Consider the following 26,727-nt stretch of genomic DNA (forward strand, 5'->3'; position numbering starts at 1 on the left):
TAACGGAGCGAACTGAATGGCCACCTTCTGCGCTGTTACACTTGGGAGCTTGGGCCCAATAGTGCCGCCTAACGGAGCCGGAGAAACGGAGGAAATCCTGACGATAAAGATATTTACTATTACAGCTGAGGCGGCCACGTTCACTGTAGCGGATCGACGCTGTTACTGCAGCAACAGCAAAAAATACACTGGCTGGAAGTTGGCCAAGCAATGCTGCTTGGCCTGCTGTGTTCATCCAGCCCTGCACCTTGTTGTCTCGGATTCTCCAGCATCTGCAGTTCCTACTATCACTGGCTGGAAGTTTCTGACTTTACTAAAAGAATGAAGAGATAGATCTGCGCTGATACAGCAGAGAGATCACACTGCAGCTCCCACACACACACACACACATATATATATATATTCAATTACCAAGACTTTCAAAACTAACAGCTACCATGTAGGTATGTAACGTAACAGATTGTGATGGTCAGGGCGAGAGAAAGTCAGCCGCCAGCTACAAGCGGCTTCACAAAGCAGAGGAAACGCGGTTGAACATTGAGCTGGCTGCCGGGGTCCCAGGCTACCGCTGGCCCATTCTCCACTCGCCATTCACCGACGCTGCAGGCCATATGTGCCGCTGGGGCTGCACTGAAGTCAACACGGTAATCCCGTTTTAATATGGCTTTACACCGGGCAGTACTCACCAGGAAGACAAATACAAGAGAGTGCTCGTTTCTGTAATGGTTTAAAATCTGAAGGAAGTGACAGGATGATAGCCGTGTGTAAGAATTGTACACAGTATAGGGAAAGGGGTAATATACTGCTAATGGAATGAGGAGCATATATGCTACAGGAGAGGGTTATTAATTCTGTACACGGTTGAAGAGAAGGGATTAATAAACCCCGCAAGAGAAAATTAGATTACTTTTAATAATATAGGAGAGATGTTCGATGCAAAATCATAGAAAAAACGTGGCGCTGAATGTATAATTGTAGCGCAGAGGACATTTTGAGCATCTCAGTGCAGTAGGAATGTTGGAGATAGGGAACATTACCCAACCACAGATTTACAAGGGAGAGAACGGAACTGAGAGTAACTAGTGTGGTGCCACAGGGATCAGTGCTGGGACCCCAACTATTCACAATATATATTAATGATTTGGATGAGGGAACAAAATGTAACATCTCAAAGTTTGCAGATGATACCAAATTGGCACGGTGAACTGTGATGAGGATGAGGATATCCTTCAGCATGATCTCGAAGATTGAGTGAGTGGGCAAATCAATGGCAGATGCAGTATAATTTGGATAAAGTTGAGGTTATTCACTTCGGAAGCAAAAACAAGAAGGCAGATTACTACCCGAATGGCTGTAAATTGGGAGAGGGCAGTGTGCAGTGGGACCTGGGTGTCCTTGTGGACCAGTCACAGAAGGTAAGCATGCAGGTGCAGCAGGTGGTAAAGAAGGTAAATGGTATGTTGGCCTTCATTGCGAGAGGTTTTGAGTACAGGAGCAGAGATGTGTTGTTGCAGTTATACAGGGCCTTGGTGAGACCACACCTGGAAAATTGTGTGCAGTTTTGGTCCCCTTTTCTGAGGAAAGATGCTCTTGCTCTTGAGGGAGTGCAGCGAAGATTTACCAGGCTGATTCTGGGGATAGCGGGACTGACATGAGGAGAGATTGACTAGGTTAGGATTGTTTTCACTGGAGTTCAGACAAATGAGGGGGGAGTCTCATAGAGACTTATAAAATTCTAACAGGACCTGACAGGGGAGATGCAGGGAGGATATTCCCGATGGTGGGAGGGGTCACAGTCTGAGGATTCGGGTAGTCCATTTAGGACGGAGATGAGGAGACATTTCTTCACTCAAAGAATGGTGAGCCTGTGGAATTCATTAACTCAGGAAGTAGTTGTATTCAAGAAGTGACTAGATATAGCACTGGGGCCAGATGGGATCAAACGTTATGGGGAGAAAGCAGGATTAGGCTATTGAGTTGGATGATCAGCTATCATTGTGATGAATGGCAGAGCAGGCTCATAGGGCCAAATGGCCTCCTCCTGCTCCTATCTTCTATATTTCTATACACTTTAATTCGAGACATGGAAACCTGGGAAAGTATTCACTGGTGCCAAGATTGTTAGTAAGAATCAAGTAGAAGTGTTTTTCAATGTTTTGATGAAGCTTCAAAGGGCATATATCAAACAGTATATTCACTGATTGGTAGATTTGTAACAAGGCACGGATATAAACATAGGACTAAAAGTGATTAGAGTGCATTCAGTATGATTATTGAAGATCACGGTGGCTCAGTGGTTAGCACTGCTGCCTCACAGCACAGGGACCCTGGTTCAATCCCACCCTCGGTCGACTGTGTGGAGTTTGTATGTTATCTCCTTATCTGCCTAAGTTTCCTCCGGGTGCTCGGTTTCCTCCCACAGATGTGCAGGCTAGGTGGATTGGCCATGCTAAATTGCCCATAGTGTTCAGGGATGTGTAGGTTAGGTGGATTAGCCATGGGAAATGCAGGGTTACAGGGATAGGGTAGGGAGGTGAGTCTGGTTGGGCTGCTCTTTAGATAGTCACTTGTTGGGCCCAATGGCCTATTTCCACACTGTAGGGATTCTATGGATCAGTCAATGATCATAATTAATGAATTGGATAATAATTGATGAGGCTAAATAGTGAAGAGAAAAAGCAGAGTTGGATTAGGAAAGCTAGAATGACGGGAGATATCACTGATAGAAATATTATGAATCAAATAGCCTTCATGTGCATGAAAATTACAGTGATTCTATAACTGTGAAGGATTAATAGTATAATACACTACAGAAAAGAGAATGATGGTTTAATAAACTATGGAATGAGAGGCTGAACGCCTGCACAAATAGACTGACGGAAATGGTCCCATTCATGACAAACTGAGAGAGGGTAATAGTCCGGTGTACCTCACATGTGAAAGTGTAATGGTTCTGTGCCCTATGAACTTGATAGGGTCGCAGTTCCATACAGTATGACATGAAAGAAAGTAATCATCTCTAATGGAATGAGAGGAGTTAATAGACCTGTACCATATGGGCTGAGATATAGATAGGAACCTGAAAATACTATATGTCAAAGAGGGAAATATTTCTCTACATTATTGATGGAGGGAGAGAGAGAGAGGTGGGGGGCAGTATTTGGTGTGACGTTATGGGAGTAGACAGATAATAATCTTTGAGATTTTGAAAATAATTAAGACTTTTATACATGATGGATAAAGTAGCAGTTAATAAAGAACAAAAAACAGTACAGCACAGAAACAGGCCCTTCGGCCCACCAAGACTGCACAGACACAATGCCTTTCTAAACTCAAAACTTTTGCCCCTAGGCAGTCCGCATCCCTCTATTCCCTGCCTGTTCGTTCATTTTTCAAGATGCCTCTGAAACATTGCTATTGTATCTGCCTAGGCTACCTCCTCTGGCAGCGCATTCCAGGTATTTACCAACCTCTGTGTACATTGCCTCTCACATCTCCTTTAAACTTATCCCTTTTTACCTCAAACCTATGTCCCCTGGTAATTGGCATTTCTACCCTGGGGGAAAAAGACTCTAACAATCCATTCTGTCCAAACCTCTCATAATTTTTTAAACTTCTTTCAGGTAGTCCTTCATTATTCGATGTTGACATGAAAATAAATCAAGTTTGTCCAATCTGTCCTCATCGCTAATATCCTCCAAACCAGGCAACATCCTAGTAAACCGTTCCTGCATCCTCTCCAATTACTTCACATTCTTTTGGTAGTGTGGTGACTAAAATTGTACATAATATTCCAAATGTGTTGGAAATAAAGTGCTATACAGCTGCAATATGACATGCCAATTTTTATACTCTATGCCCTGACTGATGAAGGCAAACATGCCATATGTCTTCTTGACCAACTTATCCACTTGTGTTGCCACTTTCAGGGAACTGTGGACCTGTGTGCCTAGATCCCCCTGTATATTGATGTAGCTAGTACTCTGCCATTTATGTATACTTCCCTCCTGCATTAGAAGTTCCAAAATACATCACCTCATATTTGTCCAGATTAAATGTCATCTGCAATTTCTCCACCCAAGTCTCCAGCTTATCTATACCTTGCTGTATCCTCTGGCAATCCTCCTCGCAATCCATAGCTCCCCAATCTTTGTGTTGTCTGCAACTAATCAGACCATTTACATTTTCCTCCACATCATTTATACATGTTACAAACAGCAGGGGTCCCAGCACTGATGCCTGTGGAACACCACTGGTCACAGATCTCCAGTCAGAAAAGCACCCTTCTACTGTTACTGTTTGTCTTCTATGACCAAGCCAGTTCTGTGTCCATCTTACCATCCCACCATGGATCCATGTGACTTCACCTTTGTTATCAGTCTGCCATGAGGGACTTTGTCAAAGGTCTTACTAAAGTCCATATGGACAACATCTACCACCCAGCCCGCATCAATCATCTTTATCACTTCCTCAAAAAACTCAAATCAGATTTCTGAGGCATGAACTTCCCTGCACAAAGGCATGCAGCCTATTTGCTAATAAGTCCACTTTTTTCCAAATGTCAGTAAATCCAACCTTGAAGAATGTTTTCCAATAATTTCCCTACCATTGACGCAAGGCTCGCTGGCCTGTAATTTCCCAGATCATTCCTGTTGCCTTGCTTAAACAAAGGAACAATGTTGGCTATTCTCCAGTCCTCTGGGACCCTTCCTGTGACTGAAAGGGAAATAAAGATTTTGTACAAGGCCACAGTAATTTCTTCCTTTGCCTCCATCCACATTCTGGGACCCATCAGGTCCTGGGAACTTGTCTACTCATGCTTTTCAAAATACCCAACATCTTTTTTTATATTTGACATCCTCTAAAATAGCAACATACCCATCCCAAGACTCACTACCCACCATGTCCTTCTCCTTTGTAAATACCAATGCCAAGTATTCATTAAGGACCATACCCACTTCCTCTGGCTCCATGCTTGATAATCTTAAAAACCACATTTGGGGAAAGCAAAATGATTGTTGTACAGTATGGAACATTGGAACTGGTAATAATTCATGAATGTTAACTCAGTCTGTTGTAGAATGCGAAAATGAATTTTATTTGATACTAATGTCTATTATGTATTTTGTAGAAATTGTGTCTTATGTACAGTGTCACATGTTTTTCTTCTCATTCAGGTCTATATGTGTCGATGGTGTGGGACCCGTTACTGTAAGGAATGTGGTAGGGGAGATTTTATTGGCACCATGTCATCACCAGATAAATGCCAAGTATGCTTCCAGGTGAGAAAGACTCAAATATAACTGACAATTCCAGCACAACTACAAGTAAATATTCCATCTCCTAACATGGGCCCAATTTAAAGTAGCAATATAGTTTTATCTGACAACAGGCAATAAATATGTTGGTATCAATGTGGCTTGCAGTGTTTCCTTTGTATTACAGTGTAGATATTTGTGAATGGGTTTCCCATCCGTGGAGCCCATCTTTCACTGCATGTATCAAAATGATTGGTTCTCACCCAGCATTTAGTGCAATGCTGTTGTCAAAAGAGGAGTAATTGCATTATCTATATGTTCCCATGAACGAGTATTAAAAAAAAGTTCCAGTTAGGTCACTTAGAATCACTGATAGTCACCATGTATTTTGGGCACCTGTGTTTTCTTGTCTTTTCTATTTGTTCATAGGATACAGCTAGGCCAGTATAATGCCCCATCCCCAATTGCTCTGGAGAAGGCAGTGGTGAGCTTTGACATTTTTGAACTGCTGCAGTCTGGCATGTAGAGAGATCCACAGTGCTGTATGAAGGGAGTTGATTTTGACTCAGTGACAGTGAAATAACAATGGTGAGTAGCATGGATGTGAACTTGCAGGGCTGGTAATATCAGTATTTTTGTTCTTCGTTATGGTAGAACTCATGGATTTGGAAGGTGCTGTTGGAGGAGCTTTGGTGAATTACTGCACTAGATGGTACACACAGCTGCCACAGTGCATTGGTGGTAAAGGGAGTAAATGTTGAAGATGGTGCATGAGATAGCAGTTGGGACTACTTTGTCCTGAATAGTATCAAGCTTCTTGATTGTTGTTTAAGCTGCACTCATCCAGTGGGAAATATTCCATCATACTCCTGATTCGTGCTTTGTAGCTGGTAGACAGACATTGAGAAGACAGGAGGTGAGTTACTCACTACACAATTCCTAGCCTCTGACGAATTCTCATAGCAACAGAACTTACAGGGCCAGCTCAATTCAGTTTCTGGTCAATGGTAAACCCGAAGACATTGACAATAGGGATTCAGCGATGATAATGCCATCGAACGGCATGGGTGATGGTTAGATTCTTTCTTGTTGGAGATGGTCATCGGCTAGCACTTGTGTGGGATGAATATTACTTGTGTTTCTTAGCCTTGGATGTTGAACAGATCGTACTGAATAGGGACACAAACTACATCAGCATCTGAGGTTTCACAAATGGTGCTGCACATTGTGCAATTATCACAACATCCCCACTTCTGACCTATAAACGAAAGGAAGGTTACTAATGAAGTAGCAAAAGACGTTTAGGTCTAGGATCCGTATGGAACTCCTGTAATGATGTCCTGGGGCTGACATTATTGATCCCCAAACATAACCATCTTCCTTTGTGTCAGGTACGACTAACCAGCCAAGACTTCCCCCCACCCCGCCACCACCGATTCCTGTCAACTCTAATTTTGCAGGGCTTCTCGATGCCACACCCTCTCAAATGCTACCTTGATGTCAAAGCAATAACTCTCACCTCATCTCTGGAGTTTTAGATCTACCTCCAACATTAATGTTTGAAAGTAGACTGACGATGTGGTAATTGGCCGGGATCCTGGATGCAGCCAGTTCTTAAAATGGTCTGTGCCTCTCAAGATGCAGATGAAGTTGAGTCATGACACTTAAATTGGTCATATATCCCAAAGGAGCATGTGCCTATGTAACTAAATTCAGTCAAAAAGTGGCAGGGGTGAAAGCAAATGGGGAACTCACCAATTCTCATCTTAGCTCAACATCTACACCACTCCCATCAGATGGAAAGGTCAAAACTTTGTTTGTAACCTCACACCAGGTTTGTACCTCCTGGCCTTTTCTGATCCAAGGACATTATTCTTGCAGGCTAACTAATGTAAATGAGGTCCATGCAGTGAAATGTCATCCATATACACAACTCATGTTTAATTTTGACTCCCACATCTCCAACTTCTGCTTCAAGATAAATTGGTTCTGAAGTATGGGAGATGCTTCTATTCAAAGTAGGAGGGGAGACAAGAAAATAAAATACAAATACTTTCCAGCTACAGTTTCAGTAATTCTTTTCAAAGAACCACAGTTTAACCATAAAATTTTCTTAATCTGTTTCATAGTGGAAATGCCAGGGCCAGCTGGTTGAAGTTGGACCAAAAGTTAACACATCCGGCAAAGAAAAGGAAAAGAGCACGGAAAAATCAAAGAACGAAAGTCCTCCTTCCAAAAAGAAATCAGCAAAAAAGAAATCAGCAAAAAAGAAAAAAGTAAGAGCACAGTCTAAACAAAGATAGAAGAATCCGAAATTTTAAAAAAAAGGGCTCATAGCAAATTCAACTAATTAGAAAAATGTTATATCGTGGTATTTCATACGATTTCCAACCGAAATAATAGCAGAATCTGGGCAGATTTATTGAAGCAGTACAAGAGGTTATGGCATTTTAAGAGTTAAGTGTTCAAAAACACTTTCTGCTGGAGCTTTTGTGATCTTTTGTGTTGTTTCAGAAGTCCCTTCATCACAAACAGGAATACATAGGGTGTGGACAGCAAACATGATTATCAAATCAAACTAGTGACTCATGAGATGAATAAACTTTGATCTGATGCCCCTGTAATTTTTTATTCACTCAAGAGTATGTAGGAGTTGCTGACTGGACCAGCATTTAATTTCCCATACAAAATTGTCCTGGAAAATGTGGTGGTTGTGTGCTGCCTTGTTGAACTGCTGCAGTCCTTGGGGCACAGGAACACTGACCATGCTGTTAAGAAAGGAATTCCAGGATTTTCACCCAGCATTAGTGAAGAAATGGGGATATGTGGAACTTGCAGGTGGTGGTGTTTCCAGGTACCTGCTGACCGGGGCGGATCATGAGTTTGGAAGGAGCTGTTCAAGGAGTGCATGTTGCAGATGGTACACACTGATGCTATGTGCATGATTAGTGAAGGGTGTGAATTGTGCTGTAACATTCCACAATTGTTATGAAAAACATGACTGTCAATGTGTTCTTATTGCGAACTAGATAGCTACTGGCAAAGCTAATTTCACATAAAATCACAGATAGAGGACTATCAATATACCCATTTGGGCTAGTTTCCAACCTGTAGCTTAATGGTAAAGGCATTTATTTCAACCATACAAATTTAATTTTCAATTTACGTATCAAGCTTTTTTTAAAATTCAACAAAAAAGTTACGTTACAAAGAAGTGGATTTCAAATAGACTCTAATCATGTGAAAATTACTCATTGCAATAATAAGAAAAAGAGATTTACAGAGTTGGCCTGTCTGAGCAGTAAGTTTATTAATATACAGCAGTTTAACTGAATCCCATAAAGTTTTCCACAAACCTACTTTCTGTATTACCATGCTTGGAATCATTGCAGATTAAAATATTAGATGAATGCAATTAATCATTGTAAATCTGTAAGGGGCATATTGTAAGTCAAGATTCTACAAGGCATTTCTTGCACATTATTTAAAGGTATTAAATGGCAACTTAAAAGCCCACCTGCAAAAATCATTAAGGTGTCTACATGTGCAATTCTCTCGAGCACAATTCCATAACGTAGTGACCAAGATCATGAGAAGCCCAGGTTTTGATTTTGGAATATATTCTTTGCAAATAACAATATACATATAAAAATGTTTAATTACAAATTTGCTTGAAAGCAGCTTGTGTTAAGTAGCAGGAATCTGAGGCAGGCCAAATTCGTCCACCAATACGCCATCCTGAAAAGACAAACAAGTCTTAGTATTGGTTGTTAACTTAAAATTAATCTTTCCTGCTGACAATTTTAAATACTGTTTATGAAGATACAGAACTGGCCTTAAAGATTATCAGTATTAAATGCAACCTTCAGATGGCAAAGTGGGAGATGTCAATGAATGAATGATTACTCAAAAGGTACAGGTACTGCACCTTGCATGAAGTTAAGTGTTCTTATTGCACCGAAATACGTCACTGTTCACCACAAAATCTGAAGCAGGTAGCTTTTACAACAGTATTGTGTTGGTTGATGGGATCAGGTGCAATAACATCTGTAAATAAGGATCAATGGTGCTAACATATCAAGTATTGGACAGACTCACAACACTAGAAAACAGCAGCTGTTACTATGTTCAGTCCAACATACCTACTACTACAAATTCACAGATCTGAAAGAGAACAAGTTTCACGATAACATTCTGTGATAGCTACTATAAATATACCTTGTTGGTTTTTGCGTCAGTGGGAACACCTTCAGGAATAGATGGTGCAGATGCAGCATCATCTAGATAAGATGAATCTTCATCAGCTAGAAGCTCATCACCCAATGCATCCAGTTCTGAAAGTATTAAAAAAGATAGAATAGTGTTATTAAATGCATATTTCCTTACTTTCATCTATTCTTTGGCTGATGTAAGCATCCAAATGCTTTTCTACAAAACTTTGCAACAAATTGCTTGAAAAACACAAGCACCCCATCATGGCTCAGGGACTGATTTTGCTTCTATTCTGAGACACACAACTGGGCAAAATGACTTTGAACTAGCCAAGGGTGGGATCAAGGAACAAAACACCTCTATAAAGATACAATGCGCAAAAAGGACTGCAACTTAAAATAAAACAGTCAACTAAAATCATTTGCAAGAAGCATCATTTAAGTCTCTTCCCTCCTAGAGGATTTAGGAGAATTTACTTTTAACAGCATAGTCTCAGGAATAAGCCTACCAAATGAACTGAGCAAGTTGTTCATTATGTCTGCATTTTCTTTCATTCATTCATGGGATGTGGCAGAAGAGCATTTGTTGTCCATCTCCAACTGCCATTAAGGTGCTGGCAAGTCGCCTTCTTGAATCAGCTTGTGTGTAACGAAGATACTCGGACAGTGCAGTTAGGGAGGACGTTCAAGGATTTTGACCCAGTGATAGTGAAGGCACAGAATCACGTTCATCAAGTCAGGATGAAACTTGGAAGGGAACTCCAAGGTGACAGCATTCCCATGCATTTTCTGCTTATGACATTCTAGGCCAAAGCTTTCCAAACAGTTTCTCCTACTTTGATACTTTAAAATTGCTAATGACCCCTGAATGAGGGCAGTATTGGAGACCTGCAAAAAGTGAATGGAAAGAGGAAAGATTTACTACAGCAAAAGAGAAAGATTTGCGAAAGTAAAGAGGCAGAAAGAGAGACTTACAAGAGCAAAGGTTGAGAAGGTGAGTGAGGTGGAGTGTGGAGGCATGTGTTTAAACTGCATGTTTTTATTTAAGAGAAACAAAAATCCTTTCACTGGCTTTTTCACAGTCCTCAAGGATTGGTCAGTTAGTTCATGTTCACCACCTTTAAAAAAAAAGAGGATTTAAAAGGGGTCTTGCAACTGTTAGCATTCAGTCCGAGCTCTACACGAGCTATTGCTGCCTTGCAAATTGCAATCCCAAAATCCATCTCAAAACTCCACTGGGAATTGCAACCCATTGTTTGGGAATCCCAGTTCTAGTCTTGGAGGTCATTGGTTTGGAAGGTGCAATTTAAGAAACTTTGGTAAAGTGCGACATTACATTTTATAGATGGTACATAGCAGAGAGTGGTAAGGAAATGAACGTCTACAGTGATGGCAGGTGTCAGTCAAGTAGGCTCTTTGTTATGCAACGTCTGGCTTCTTAATGTTACAGCAATACTCATCCAGGCATGGACAGCATTTCATCACATTACTGACTTGTCTTAGAGATGATGGAAAAGCATTGCAGAGCAAGCAGTTAGGTACTTGCCATGGAATATGAAACCTGACCTGTGCTTTGTATATGGTGGACAAGCTTTGGGGAGTCAGGTAGCGAGTTACTCGCCACAGTATTCCTAGCCTCCGACCTGCTCTTGTGACCCAATGTATTTATATGGCAAGCCCAATTGTGTTTCTGGTCAATGGTAACCCTCAGGATATTGATGGTGGAGGATTCAGTAGTAGTAACACCAATGAACATTAAGGTCAGTGGTTAGATCATCTCTGGAGATGGCATTGCCTGGCATGAATATTGCTTGCCACTTGTAAGCCCAAGCCTGGATATTGTCCAAATCTCGCTGCAGTTGGACATGGCCTGCTTCAGTTTCTGAGGAGTTGAGAATGTGTGATGTTCAACACCAATCATTGGCAAACATCCCCTCTTCCGATCTTTTGATGGAGAGAAGGTCATTGATGAAGCAGCTGAAGATGGTTAGGCCAAGGGCACTACCCAGAGGAACACCTGCAGAGACATCCTGGAGCGGAGATGACTGACCAACAACCACAACTTTATGTGCCAGGTATGACTGCAACCAGCAGATAATTTGCCCCCTGATACCCATTGATTCCAGTTTTGCTAGGGCTCCTTGATGTCACACTGGGTCAAACGCTGCCTTGATATCAAGGGCTGTCACTCTCTCCTCACCAATGGAATTCATCTCTTTTATCCATGTTTGAACCAAGGCTGTAATGAGGTCAGGAACTCAGTGGCTCTGGCTTCACCAAGCAGGTTGTTGCTGAGCAAGTGTGATGATGATACCTTCCAACACTTACTAATGATCAAGAGTAGACTGATGGAGCAGTAACTGGCCAGGATGGATTTGTCTTGCTTTCTGTGTACAGGATTATAATGGGCAATTTTCCACATTTTTGGGTAGATGCCTGTGTTGTAACTGTACTGGAACAGCCTGGCTGGGGAGCGGTGAGTTCTGGAGCACATATGTTCAGTGCTATTGCCAGAATATTGTCAGGGCCTATTACTTTTGTAATATCCAGTGCCTCCAACCGTTTCTTGATATCACATGGGAGTTAATCAAATTGGCTTAAGATTGGCATCTGGACGAAAGAGGCCGATGTGGATCATCTGCTTTGCACTTTTGACTGAAGATTGCTGCAAATGCTTTAGCCTTTACTTTTGCACTAACTTGTTGGGCTCTTCTATCAGTTAAGAAAGGGGATATTTGTGGAGCCTCCTCAGAGTTGTTTAATTGTCCACCACCAATCATGACTGTATGTAGCAAGACTGCAGAGCTTCCACAGCACCTCACGCTCAGTCTTCAGTTGCTAGATCTATTTGAAGTCTGTCGCATTTAGTCACAAAACACAACAGAGGGCATTCTCAATGTGAAGGCAGAATTTCATCTCTAAAGGACTATGGTCACTCTTACCAATACAGTCATGGACAGATGCATCCGATTGGTAAGGATGAGGTCAAGTATATTTTTCCGTATAGTTGCCTCAGCTGCCACAGACCCAGTCCAGCAGCTATGTTCTTTAGCACTCAACCAGCTCAATCAGTAGTGCTGTTGTTAAGCTATTCTTGGACATTGCAATCCCCTGCCCAGAGTACATTGAGCACCTTTGCCACCCTTAAAGCTTCCTCCAAATGTTGTTCAACGTGGAGGAGTATTAATTTATCAACCAGGAAAGGATGATAATATAGTAATCAGCAGGAGGTTTCATTGCCCATGTTTAACCTGAAGCCGTGAGACTTCATGGGGTCCGGAGTAAATGCTGAAGGCTTTTAGGGTAATTTCCTCCCAACTGTATACCACTGTGCTGCCACTTCTGCCAGCGGGACAAGACATATCCAGGGATAGTGTTGGTGGTGTCTGGGGCATTGTCTGTAGGGTATGATCCCATGACTATGTCTGTTGCTTAATTAGTCTGAAAGACAGCTCTCTCAATTTTGGTGGTAGTCCTCATATGTTAATAAGGAGGACTTTGCAGTGTCATTGTTACTTTGTGTACCTAGGTCAATGCCAAATGGACCAACTGGTTTCATTTCTTTAAGACTTCGTAGCAATTGACACAATCGAGTTGACTGATACAACCTTCAGACAGCAGGTGAGAGTCAACCCTATTGCTAAGAGTCTGGAGTCGCATGAAGATGGCATATTTCCTTCCCTGAAGGACATTAGTGAGCCAGATGGGTTTTTTTCCTCCCCCCAAACAATTTACAATGGTTTCATGGTCATCAGTAGATTTTCAACTCCAGATTTTTTTTTTTTTTTTTTAAAACTGAATTCAAATTCCATCTGTCATGGGATTCAAACCCAGGTTCCCAAAACATTAGCCGAGTTCCTGGATTAGTAGTCTAGTGATAATACCACTAGGCTATCAACTCCCCTTCAACAGCTGAAGTTGTTGAACTCAACGTTGTGTTCAGAAGGCTATGAAGTGGAATGGAAAACGAGATGCTGTTCCTCTAGCTTGCACTGAACACTGCTACAAGCCTACGACAAAGATGAGCATGACAGCTAGATGGTAGGAGGTTGCAGACTTGCTCGCTGAGCCAGTGTGTTCGGTTGCAAACATTTTGCCACCCTGCTAGGTAACATAGTCAGTGTGCCTCCGGTGAAGCGTTGGTGTTCTGTCCCCCTTATTATTTATATGCCTCGGTTTGCTGGTGAAGTTGGCATCCCTTCCGCTTCTGTTTTTCAGTAATGGAAATTCCAACTGGAACTCCATTAACAAACATGTCGAACTGGACCCGATATACAAAATCGCTGAAAATCAGAAGCAGAAAGGATGCCAACCACCCCAGAAAACCGAGGCATATAAATAACAAGCAGGACGGAACACCAACGCTTCACCGGAGGCACACTGACTATGTTACCTAGCAGGGTGACAAAACGTTTGCAACCAAACACACCGGCTTGGCGAGCAATTCTGCAACCTCATTCACAACCCTAGCTACAAATCTTCTCAAAAACTTCAAGCCAGTTGGTATATTAAAACAGCAAGCAACTACAAGGTCTGAATCATTCTTGTGGACTACGAGACCACACTGTAAGCAGCAGATGCAGCAGACCAGATTGAAAGTAGTGAAGAAAATCACTGTCTCACATGGGAGAAGCAAATGGAGTCTTCAATGGTATAAAGGGAGGAGTTCAAGGAGCAAGTGTTGCAGCTTCTGCAATTGCATGGGGAAGCAAGCACAACTGGAACAGATGCAAGAGACAGAATCAAAGAGAACTGAATGGAGTCCTTACAGGAAGCAAGATGAGAGAAAGTGAAGATGAGGTAGCTTACAGTGTCTAGGAATTTATAATGCATATTAGTGTACAGCCTATCCCCAGAAATGGAAAGAAAGAAATCAAAGAAGGGAAGGAAAGAGTCAGAGATGGACCAAGTGAAGATGAGAGAAGGAAGCAAAATTGATTACATTTTCTAATTCTGCACAAGAGCAGGAAGTAGCACCAATACAGTCATCGATGTACCGGTGTTTCTCTCACAGATGCTGGCAGTGCTGGAGCACTTGCTGAATGTATTTCAGATCTCCAGTATCCGCAGTATTTTGCTTTTTTTTGTAGCTGGTCGAGTTATATTTCTGGTCAAAGGCAACACTGAAAAAGATGCTGTTGTAGGATTCATGATTGGCAATACTACTGAATGTCAATGCAAGGTAGTTTTGTGACACGAGTGGTACATGCCACTTATCAGTCCAAGCCTGAACACTGTCCAAGTTTGCTGCACATGGGCATAGGTTACATCACCTTTCCAAGAGCTGAGAACAGATTGTTTTCATCAACAAATGTCCCTACTTCTGACTATAATGCAGTAGTCGAAAATGGTTAAGCCTTGGACATGGCCCTGAGGAATTTGTGCTGTTACCGTCCTAAGTTGAGATAATTGGCCTATTTCCACAGATATCTTTTAATACTTTTCTAAGCAAAATTATGAATTGTGTTCTCATATTCAACACTGGCATGAAAATGGTCTTATGACACATGTAGCCAACATTTTGAAAGCACTGATTTTGTGACATAGGGGCATGGGATGTAGGAGTAGGCTACATGACCTTTTAAGCCTGTTCCAACATTCAAAAGATCACGGCAAATCTGGTCGTGGTCACAGTTTCACCACATAACCCACTAAACTCGCATGTCAATCAAATATCTATAAATTTATTCCAAGCTGAATTGAAAGACCCAGCCTTCGCTACCTCCTAGGGAACAGAATTCTACAGTCTAGCAATACAAAACATTTATCCTCATCTCTTAAACTACGTTCTCTAGTTTGTCTCCCCTACAATCGGAAATGTCCTCTCGGTATCTCCATCCTAACCCTCAAGATTTTAAACCTAGTCGCAAAGATCACCTCTCCTTCTTTTAAGCTTCAAAAAGGTATGCATCTAACTTGTACAACCTTTCATAAATAAGGCTTTCACCACAAGAATTGAGCGAACCTTTTCTGTTCTGTTTCTAAAGCAATTCTATATATTTTTTTCAAATAAGGGGACCAAGACTATAGATGTAGTGTCCCTATTTTTATATTTCCTTCCTCTTATAATAAAGAACTTTCCACTTCCCCAAGATCACCTCTCCTTAACTCCTCTATATATATATATTCTGCTCAACCTTTCTTCATAAAATAATCCCAGGATTACAATATACAAATACATAAAATATAGAGTTCAATTTTGTGAATCTTTCCTCACAGTACATAGCTAATAAGTGCTGCTACAACATCAAGTTCCAACTTCTTTTTGCCAGGGGAAATTCTAGCCTTGCTTTACTTGTAGTTATAAATTATGTATATGTTGTTCTCACCAGCTTCCAGATCATCCTCATCGATCTCTGGCGTACCATAACTGCGACTCAAGGCCTCCTGCACATCATTTGCTTCTTCCATCATGTCTTCCAGTTGATCTTGTATATTCTATGGCGAACAACAATGGATGAATCATAATGTTGCTGGTGTCCCTTACACGGCATGAACATTCTTGTAAAAATGTATTACACTAATTAGCAACAAGTAACTCCATAGTAGCTTTTTGATGTAGCACTGGAAACATACAATGCAAATAACAATCTCTCATGCTCACTTCTTTTATGGATTAATTGATAGGTCTGTCATGCATAGATACCAAATAATGAAAATTAGCATAAGCATTTTAATTTAATTTTTAATTTATTAAAATTTAATTTAATTTAATTTAATTTATTTTCCATTATAAGTCCATGAAATGTGTATTGTACATTCTTGAGAGCTTCTGAAGTTTCTTATTGAACAATTCAATACCTACAGGCAGTTAGGTGGGAACCTTGATTTAGGAAATGCCCTCAAAAGTCAGATGAGGTAACCTTTGTATTAGCCAATTTGAGTCAGCAAGTACAGCCCATAAACAATGATGCAGCTGCACTATACAAAAAGTCAATAAAAGAACAAACATGGACTGTTTGAAACACGCCCCTAGGCTCATTGCCACTGTCTTTAAAAGGTGGGAAGGACAGTCACGAACTCGGACAACTACCAACTGATGACAAAATGGTCTTCACAATTAGTCACAAACCACCAAGCCTTTTCTGTCAATTGATACAGCTTTGAATGCGTTTCCATGAATTTAGTTAGATTTAATCTGAAAATATGAACCTAAGCAAGTTCAAAATTTATAACTTAGGTTAGCTACTTACATAAGTGGAGATTTATCATGGTGGACACAGCATTTGATTTTAGACAGCAACTGTAATACTCAAAAGCTAACCACATAACTGACTATTTGGTGAACATCTAATTTTATACTCAAAAATAAATTAATATCATATTCAACCTAGACAAATCACTAAGTGTGCAAATTGTTAAAAAAGTACTTTTTGGGAATGGGTTCATCTTGCACTCATTTTGCAAGAGTACCAATGAACAAAATGTTTAAACTGTAAGTAGACAGTACTCTTCTCATACGTGATGTGTTGTTTCTTTTTACATTGGTATTGTGAAGTGTTCTGGTGAGTGGAAGCTGAAAAGCTTTAAAAAGTGTTTTTTCTCAGCAATATTCGAGTTCTATTTTGTCAAAGGACTACAAGTTTGCAAATATTAGACAGATAGAAGGCTATTCTGCTTGACTTAATTTATAGTATAAAGGTGTGGGCTGCAAGTTACATGGAGAAACAATAGAAGCTGAGCTTAGTCTTCTGTAATTCAAGGACAATAAATTTACTTGGTGTTCAAAATCATGAAAGGTTGTGATAGAATAAAAAAAATTTTAAAAAAGTCTCTAATGGTTGAAGGCCAGAGGACATACTTGTTCTTTGTCATTTGCTCAGGTCAAATGCGAGATGAGGAAAAACTTGCTATTTTTGAGAATGTACTGCCTGAAAGGGTAGAGTAATTATATTCAATAATAACCTTTAAAAATAAATGAATGAATAATTGAAGGGGAAATAATTGTGGGGGAATTAGTAAAAATGCAGCAGAATTGCCTAAGTTGGATTGCTTTTCAAAAGGGTGGCAAAGGCAAGGTAAGACCAATGGCCCTCTTCTGTGATGTGTAAAAGTTTGTGATTTAACCAGATTTGCATATTAATCAGTGTAACATCGCCATGAGCATTGTCACAGGTGTTGTGTTCTTTGTATAAAACTAAACCAGAATCTCAAATTTTGTGTTTCAATAACTCAAGAGATATTAACAACCATAGGACACTTTTCAAAGTTCAGTATGTCTTATTGCTCAATACAAAAAGGGTTGAAAGATTTTCAGGGGTACGCAAGAACGTACAGTAGGGTTAAAAATAAGATCAGCTACAGTTTTATTGAATGGCAGAGTAGTCTTGAAGAGTCAAGTGGCCTACTCCTTGTTCATGTGCAATATTCCTTCTTGAATACCACCTTGCACTGAGTGCTGTAAATAATATGGCTGGGGTAACTGCTTACATAAGAATTACTTGAGAGATGGTGACTCAGTCTGTAGACTGCTTAAGGAAAATAAGAGGAAGAGCCAATAAATTGGAACTGCCAGCATGCTGGATCACCAACTGTTGAGAAGAGTCTGGTTCCAGGCAGCTCGTGTGTCCCTAGCAGCCTGCCTGGAACACTGAAAGCAGAGACTTGAACATAAATCAACTGGCTGCTTCCTTGATGAAGCGTAGCATCATAGAATCATAGAGTCACACAGCATGGAAACAGACCCTTTGGTCCAGCCAGTCTATGCTGAACATAATCCCAAACTAAACTAGTCCCACCTGCCTGCTCCTGGCCCATATTCTTCCAAATCTTTTCTATTCATGTACTTGTCCAAATGACTTTTAAACATTGTAACTGCACATCCACCCTTCCTCAGTAAGTTCAGTCCGCACATGAACCACCTTATGTGCAAAAAAATTTGCCCTCCATGTCTTTTTTAAATCATGTATCTGGCTTAGAAATGGTGGGAACTGAGAAGAAGAAGAAATACAACTGATCAATATAATTAAGAATCAGCTATAAAGATAATCTAGGCTGTTTGGGACAGAAATCAGAAAACACTTCTTTACGCAAAAGATGATAGTTGTTGGAACTCTCTTCCACAAAAGCACAGATTTACCTCAGCAATAATTTCAAGTCAGAGACTTTTTTCTATAGCTGAGGATATAGAGACAAAGCACGTGGATAGAAATAAGATCCAGATCAGCCATGATTTCACTGTATGATGGAGGAAGCTCTATAATCCTTTCTCTGTCTCATATGGACATTAGATTTTATGTAGAAAATCTGCCTTAATACCTTTACAAAGTCCTAAAATAATTATCTTGCCCTTTGTCAGTTGATCTATTTCAGTAACAGCAGTTACTAAACACAGAACATAGGATAGTGCTTCACCTCAATCTGATCAATCTTGACTTGTTTGTAAGCTTTCTTCATTTCCTTGACACCAGTTTTCATTGCATCCACCTACAGAACAGAACAGATATCAGCACAACCCTGCATAATTCAATGAAATTAGTTTGGGATAATTTACTGTATTTCGAAAATAGGTTTCTTAAATATAATGAGCATTTGCAGTGTTACTCCATAAAACTGAAGCTATCACTCATTTTTATTTTTTCTGTATTAATTATGTATCATATATACATATTAAATATTTTACATTATATAGGCACATTAGAACTGCAGTTATGCTATTTTGCTTTACCGTTGTTTTTGTGTCTTTCAATGTCTGTATGGTATAATTGGCTTGTTCCATGTTGAACGACTGCTGCATGAGATTGTCTCTCTGTTGTTCATACCTATCAACGGATGCCACATATATTCAAAATATTAATTGCTTAAATTATCGAGTACACTACAATTAAGATTGACCATAGTTTAAAAAAAAACTCACATTCTCTTTTGCTTCAAAACGCGCATTGCCTTTTGCTTTACCATATTCTAGAAAACAAAAGCAGCAATGAGTATTTTTTTTGCTAATGTAATCAAAAGTCCAAAAGGTTCATACGAATGGTCAAAACTCCCCTAAAAGCAAATCTTAAAAAAGACGACTCATGTGGTGCTTTTATCTAAACCCTGAATAGGAATACCTTCCTCTCAGGTCTTAAAAAATTCCTCTTGTCATTGCTTAGCTCTGGTTTTAAGACAGCAATTCCATGTAAAGAATAGTTATTTCCCCGATTTATAAATGATTCCAAATAAATGATTTTCATCCCATGTAGCTGAACAAAAATATACCAGAAAGCCAGCTTTGCCCTTCATGTTTTACAACTATGAATATTTTTAAAATATTACCTTTGATGCACCATCTCTCATTTTCTTCATTTGATCTTTGTATTTTGCCAATTCGATATCAAGCCTAGAAATTTTCTTATCAATAGATTCGGCTCTGCCATCGACCTGAACAAAAAGATCAAAAAATTTTGTTTTTCCTTCAACTGGAACTGACAGCAGAGAGAGACATGGTGAGATAGCGAGAACATAAAAAGAATAATAGCTTTCATTAACATAACCTATTGATGAAAATATCTGAAATCTCTCACCTTTGGTACATAGCTCACCAAGAGATATAAAAATAGATGAGGGACCAGGAGGTTGGCAAGGAATCAGAAAAGATGATAAAGAGGAGACAAGAAGAGTGAGAAACAGGAGTGGAATGAAGGATAGTTGGAAATGGGACAGAAATAGATGACGACGGACAAAGGGATGACAATGGGTTGCTACACAGGTCATGGGTTGGAGTTAGCAGTGAAGTTGAAAAAGACAGTTGGCTATTCCCTTGGTGAGGGAAATGAGCTAGTGGCTTCCTTGATAAAGCATCCGTGCAGGCATCGGGGTGGCCAATTTCTCCATTAGTGGTGGGTCTAAGTCACTAGATGGTGAATAAAGGGAGATGGAGAAGGGAATTGGGGATGGGAAGATGATAAAAGAGAACCTTTATTGGGTTTGCAATAATGTGTGCAGTATGACAAGTGTTGGTGGGAGTATAGTAAAGTCATGGCTCTCAAGCAGGACCATTTTTTCTAAAGTTGAGTTGTTTTATTCTTTTATGAGACATGGTCATTACCATTGATGCCAGCATTAATTGCCCTTGAACTGAGTGACTTGCTAGGCTGTTCCAAAGAGTGGCTAAGAATCAACACTATGTGGGTCTGCAGTCACACAAAGACCAGATGAAGGCAACAGATTTCTTTCCCTGAAGGGCATTAGTGAACCAGAGGGGTTTTTATGACAATAGATAATGGTTTTATGGTCACCATTACGGAGACTAACTTTTAATTGTAAATTTATTAAATGAATTTAAATGCCACCAGTTAGCAAGCCCCGAGAGGTTTAGCCTGGGCCTCTATTACTAGTTCACCAACATTACCTGCAGGCCAGCGTCCGAGTGTGGTTTCGTCAACATTCATTTTCATTCCATAGTTCATACCTGCTGATACTAGTTTATCCAATACCTCTTGTAATCATCTTTTGTGATTTTTAAAATTCCTTCATGGGATGTGGATGACATCGGATGGGCAAAAAAAAAATCCTGGTCTAGCCATAGATGCCTTTGTGGAGTCACCGCATTCTTGAACCACCAATAGTTGTGGATGTAGGTTTGGAAGATGCTGTCTAAAGAGCATTGGCGAATTTCTGCAGTGCATCTTGTAGAACTGCTGCTACTGAGCATCAGTGATGGAGAGTGTGAATATTAGTGGACATGGTATAAGTGGGTTGCTTTGTCCTGGATGGCACCAACCTTCTTGAATGTTGAAGCTGCATTCATCCATGCAAGTGGAGAGTACTGCACCACACTCCTGACTTGACCTTTGTAGATGGTGGATGGTAATGCCATTGAATATCAAAGGGTGATGACTAGATTCTCTCTTGTTCTATATGATCATTGCCATTCTGTGGCACAAATGTTACTTGCCAATTTTCAGCCCAAAGTTGGATATTGTCCAGGTCTTGCTGCATTTGTGCATGGACTGCTTCAGTTACAAGTTGTTATAAGTACTTTATCATCTGCAATGTCATCATTCATTCACTGAATCTTAACACCACATCTTCTGTTTGCAAACTTTCATCGATCATTGCTTTACATAGGCATTGATGAACATCACCAGTTCTTGTCAATTAACAGCATAGGCAATATGAGGAAGGTCTGGGACTTCTTCACTGCTGTGGGAAAGGAGGGGATATGGGGTGCCGACTAAAGGCTGTGTGGGGGCTCGGCACTGTCCCCTGCGAAAGCAAATGGTTGTTGGGTGGGGGGGGGCGGGCACTTAGTTACTAAGGAGCAGCAGGTCACTTGGAGACCTAGGTGAGGGTGGCATGTGAGCGCTTGGGGTTGAATGTGAGCAGGAGAACCACCACTGACTGGACTAGTGCATGCAGACAGGTTGGCCAACTTGTCAAGAAGAGATAATAGCTAACCTGTCAGATCACACACAAGGGTTCACACAGCAAAGAATAGTTAGGTACAGCAGGGTTGCTACCTCTGTCAAATCCATCAGGTGTAGGCCATGTGGGGTGTTTATGGTATGGACATTTTCTAATCGTGTGGTACAGATATGGTAGCAGTATATCTTAAATCTGAACCAATATGTGTAGCATTCAGATTCAGTTTGACGGTAAAACTGCTTACAAGACTCAAACAACATTTATTTAGTTAACAGAAACAGAGCTTCAAATTGGTCATCCATTGTTGTTAGGTATCATACTTCACCAGCAAGCAGGAATATGTATTTGCCTGGCAACCAGTTAAGATAACTATTACACCCAAATTGTGCTGCCATAGATTAGCTTTTAATGAAGCCAAGAACATTACAATATCTCAATGCGAGTCACATTCACTTCAACAGAAGTCACATGACAGCATAAATAATCTGGTACTGCTGCATGGAAAGAATGAAGATCAGCATCTTTAATTGCTAGACACAGATGAAAAGCAAGTAGTTATGTAACTGAACCATTTTTATGGAATATCAAAGGTCAATTAGGCTTGTATTCACAGGGGATGTAGATGAATAAAATGTATAAAATTCTGTTAGGGCTGGACGAAGTAGATGCAGGAATGGTCTTTCTCTTGGCCTGGGATATTCATTGCAAGGGATTACAGTCTCAGGATATGGGTAAACTATTTCAGTCAGAGATGAACAGAATTGCTTCAGTCAGGAAGGTGCTAAACCTGTGGAATTCTCTACTACAGAAGGCCAACTCATTGAATATGTTTCAGAAAAAAAAAAGAGATTTCTAGAGACTAAAAGCATCAAGGAATATGGACAGAGCGCAGAAGTGTGCCATGAGATAAGCGGACTAGGCATGATCATGTTGAATGGTAGAGTGGGCTCTATTGGCCAAATGGCCTACTCCCACTTTTAGTGCTTCAATAAAACATACCTTGCACAGAAACTTACAGCTGTTCTCTTCAGAGTAGAGAAAGTTAACAGATTTGATAATAGTGTTCAAAATCTTGAAAGATTTTGAAAAAGCAAAGTTATGATCATAAATGCACTACATGAAAGGAGGATGGATACAGATTCAATAACTCTCAAAAGGGAACTGAACAAATTCTTCTTTATTTAGTTCTTTGGGCAGGTATGTTGTTGGCATCAATCTAATGCACACCAGCCATCAGCAAACTGAGCCAATCATCTTCCCTAACATGCAAGTAGTCCACTTTGTTGGCAACATGCATCTTGCATGCACGTTTTAGTCCAGCACTACAAACAGTGATGGTAGAGGATCCAATTTTCTTTCCAACATCTGGACAGCCATGAATTTCTCCCATGTTTATTGCCTGTCAATAGTGTATTTGAAAGGATTTGTAAATTGATAATCTGTTTAGTCAAGTTGCGAATGCTCCTTCCTTGGCCATCAAATCCTGGAGTGAGATTTGAACCTGGAGCTTCTGACCCAGAAAAGGATTCTATGTACTGTGGCTTAAGACAAACAACCTGAGAGAAAGAATTTGCATAAGAATGGGGAAATGGCCAGGAGCATTTCCAGAGTTCAGCACTTGCACAATATGACATATGTCAAGAGTCTGTACTGTATTATTAATTAATATTAGTTAACTTAACGATGCCTTGAAAAGTACTTTTTTGTGTTCTTTCATAGAAATAGAAGATAAAGGGAAACAAGTACGTAGCAAAATTAAAGAAGAATGGAAATCTCAGAGTGAAAAAGTTACAACAGAACAAAAGTCCAGTTAAAACCTCAAGTGGCAGGACTGCAAGTTTTGCTCAGCGTTGTTGCACGTGATGTCGGATGCCTCCATTCTTTGAAAGGAGTACGGTGAACAAGGTAATAGCACAAAGCAGTCTTTTGGCAGGAGAGGTGGTGGTTTTGGTAGTGGTGGTGGTGGGAGGTGGAAATGCAGAATGATAATCCACAAGTGTAAAAATGGTCTAAACCTCAAAGAGAAGACATCTACAAGGGGGAGCTGCACTACAGAAAATGCAGACCTCTGAGGAAATGTTCAACCTATATGCCCTCCCAGGCTGAAGTGGCATTCCAACACACTATTTTGAAAAAGAGATTCTATAGCTTGGGCAATGATTCAATCAACCAATATCACAACAAGAAAACTGGTCATGTAATCTCACTGCTCCATGTGGGAAATCATGCACAAATTGGCTATCACATTTACACCACAACAGTGACAAAGGAAGTGAGCATCACTGCAAGGTCAGAGAAAGATTGGGGAAATTGTCAATGAATGTGATAAATACCTTGGCAGATGGTAAAATTTAAATTCAATAGAATTTGGAAATTACTGATTCCCTGAGAAGATAGTGGTGAGCCGCCTACCTGAACCACAATTAATCACTATCAAGTTGGGAACACAACCCAAAGTAACCAGGACAATTTATTTTATTCAATGTCATTATTATGTCCTGATTAGTCTGAAAGTGAACCACTTCTAAAGCTATCTAGGTATTATCTTGACTAGTTCTATACTGTCAGTTATACAGGTTCACATCTCCAAGATAATAACTGACCAGATATGAAAATTCTTCATCTGTAACTCATTCAGAATAGTTAATCCTATGATCTCCCTGGGTCAATCAGAAACAGATTTTTGTGCTACAAACACATTTAAAACGTACTCCAAATTATGAACAAAATTTACATTTTTATAAACAAGAATGGCCATTAAGCCTGAAACAAGCCTGTACATTTTTCAGCTTTAGCTATTTTTCTTTTATTTGGTCATGGGATGTGGGCATTACCAGCTAAGCTGGAACCTATTGCCTATCCCTAATTGCCCAGAGGGCAATTAAGTTTCAACTACATTGCTGTGATCTGGAGTCACATGTAGGCCAGATTAGGTAAGGACAGCAGATTAACTTCCTTAAAAAGGACATTTGTGAACGAGATTGCATGAACAATCAAAACTGGATACATGGTTGATATTAAGTTATCTTTTAATTCCAAAATTTGCTGAATTTGAATTTCACCATCTAAGGTGCTTTATCACATCCACTGATAAATTTCCCTCTAGGGAAAAAAATCCATCAGTTTCAACGGCCTCAATTAGCATATTTCATAACATCATGCTGTATTAAGAAAATCCAACCAATTTCCCTTTTTAAAGTTAACTTTTAATTCCTTTACTATTCAAATTCATTCAGTGAATATTTTACATGCAACAATTTAATTTGTCTTCAGTAAGATTTGTTTTGGCACATTTGGTTCTGGGGTATAGGCTATGGTTTGGATCGGCAGACTTTGGGCAAACTGTACCTTTGATATTGACTTACTCTCCTCCTTCACTCTCTCCACCTATTCCATTTCTCATACTATTTTCTCTTGCATTATCACCCACTTCCTCTGCTAGTCATGCTCAAGTTTGGTAAATGTCTTCAGTTATTCTCAAAATGTCACTTACTCTGACAGCAATATCACTTCTGTCCTTTTCCATTTTCCATTTAACTACTTTCTATTGATCATTTTATTTTATTCACATTCTTGCTCCTTCGTATGTCTTGTACATTTTTTTTTTAAATCTGCAATATGATAGTTTCACATAGGGTCCTGCACTAACAAGTTCTTTTGTTTCATCTACAGATACTTGTTGACCCACTGAGTGCTACCAGCATTTTCTGGAAACCAAACAACAAATAGAAACGCAACCCTTTTTTGGAATGGAAAACACTGGATAAACAAGACATTGAAATTGCCAAGAGTAAGCATAGTCATTGTTTTCTGGAAAGGAAAAGGAAATATTTAGACCCAATAAATAAAACCAGTTCTTCCGGTTTCTTCAAAACTCCAATGCATACATTTGTCTATAATTACATACTGTATCAGCTATCACTATTGGACCAGAATTCAGACTGGGTGGTGTTGGATTTTTTTTGGGTGGGGTGAAGGTTTAAGGTGAGAGGGGAAAGATTTAAAAAGGGATCTAAGGAAAACCTTTTTCATGCAGAGGGTGGTACGTGGATGGAACAAGCAGCCAGAGGAAGTGGAGGAGGCGGGTACAATTACAACATTTAAATGACATCTGGATGGGTAGATGAATAGGAAGGGTTTGGAGGGATATGGGCCAAATGCTGGCAAATAGGACTAGATCAATTTAGGATACCTGGTCGGCATCAACTAGTTAGAGCAAAGGGTCTGTTTCTATACAGTATCTCTGACTATAAGAGAGAAGATTTTAGTTTTAGTAATCAGCTACTCTTTAAAATTCACCGTATTCTTCATGTATCGAAGTGTTTACTGAGCTTTATCATATTTTGGTCATCACAAGAAAAAACAGCTTTACCTTCTTCCTGACAAGTCAAAATGTTCTCTTCTGCTTTAGTTGAAGCATTTACACAAGGACAATGAAATGTAAACGGATTGACTTCAACCTCAATGGATTTAAGTAGGTTCACAGCTAAACTTTTACAATTAGCAAAACACATTTTAATCCACTTGAAATTTTCTTCACTCATAGAAAACACTGAACCTACTAAATACAGGTGAATGGTGCACAACTCAAGATTAGTTCTATATTTCAGACCTTGTTTCTCTATTTATATATAAACTTTATCTTAAGTACAAAGTTGCTCAAAAAAATCATAGAACAATGGTAAGACATTAGAAACAGTTGCAAAACAACAAAGTTCAAATTTGAAAGATCACTTGACCAGAGGATCATCCAGCTGGTTGTTCATTCTCCTTTATCCATAAACTGTATCAAATTCAAAACTCTGCTGATATAACAAGGTGTAGAGCTGGATCAATACAGCAGACCAAGCAGCATCAGAGGAGCAGGAAAGCTGACGTTTCGGGCCTAGACCCTTCTTCAGAAAAAAAGT

General features: G+C 39.9%; 2 protein-coding genes across 2 annotated transcripts in view; one reads left to right on the plus strand and one right to left on the minus strand.

The window, feature by feature from the left end:
- Positions 1 to 252: 252 nt before the first annotated feature.
- Positions 253 to 26,727, plus strand: part of LOC125485842 — a 121,428-nt gene continuing 94,953 nt past the window's right edge. The window contains exons 1-5 of the mRNA XM_048610665.1: positions 253 to 644; positions 5,178 to 5,282; positions 7,388 to 7,534; positions 23,537 to 23,722; positions 25,490 to 25,607. The gene's annotated coding sequence lies outside the window, so the exon portion shown is untranslated. The remainder of the gene's footprint in view (positions 645 to 5,177; positions 5,283 to 7,387; positions 7,535 to 23,536; positions 23,723 to 25,489; positions 25,608 to 26,727) is intronic.
- chmp5b (charged multivesicular body protein 5b) lies at positions 8,544 to 19,985 on the minus strand. The gene is made up of 7 exons (XM_048610690.1): positions 19,727 to 19,985; positions 19,326 to 19,372; positions 19,137 to 19,230; positions 18,824 to 18,895; positions 15,799 to 15,907; positions 9,477 to 9,592; positions 8,544 to 8,996 (listed from the first exon to the last, which is right to left on the minus strand). The coding sequence occupies exons 1-7, from the start codon at positions 19,754 to 19,756 to the stop codon at positions 8,946 to 8,948; spliced, it is 519 nt and encodes a 172-aa protein (XP_048466647.1). The 5' UTR covers positions 19,757 to 19,985; the 3' UTR covers positions 8,544 to 8,945.

Source organism: Rhincodon typus, chromosome 2 (assembly GCF_021869965.1).
Source record: "Rhincodon typus isolate 14 chromosome 2, sRhiTyp1.1, whole genome shotgun sequence".
NCBI lineage: Eukaryota > Metazoa > Chordata > Chondrichthyes > Orectolobiformes > Rhincodontidae > Rhincodon > Rhincodon typus.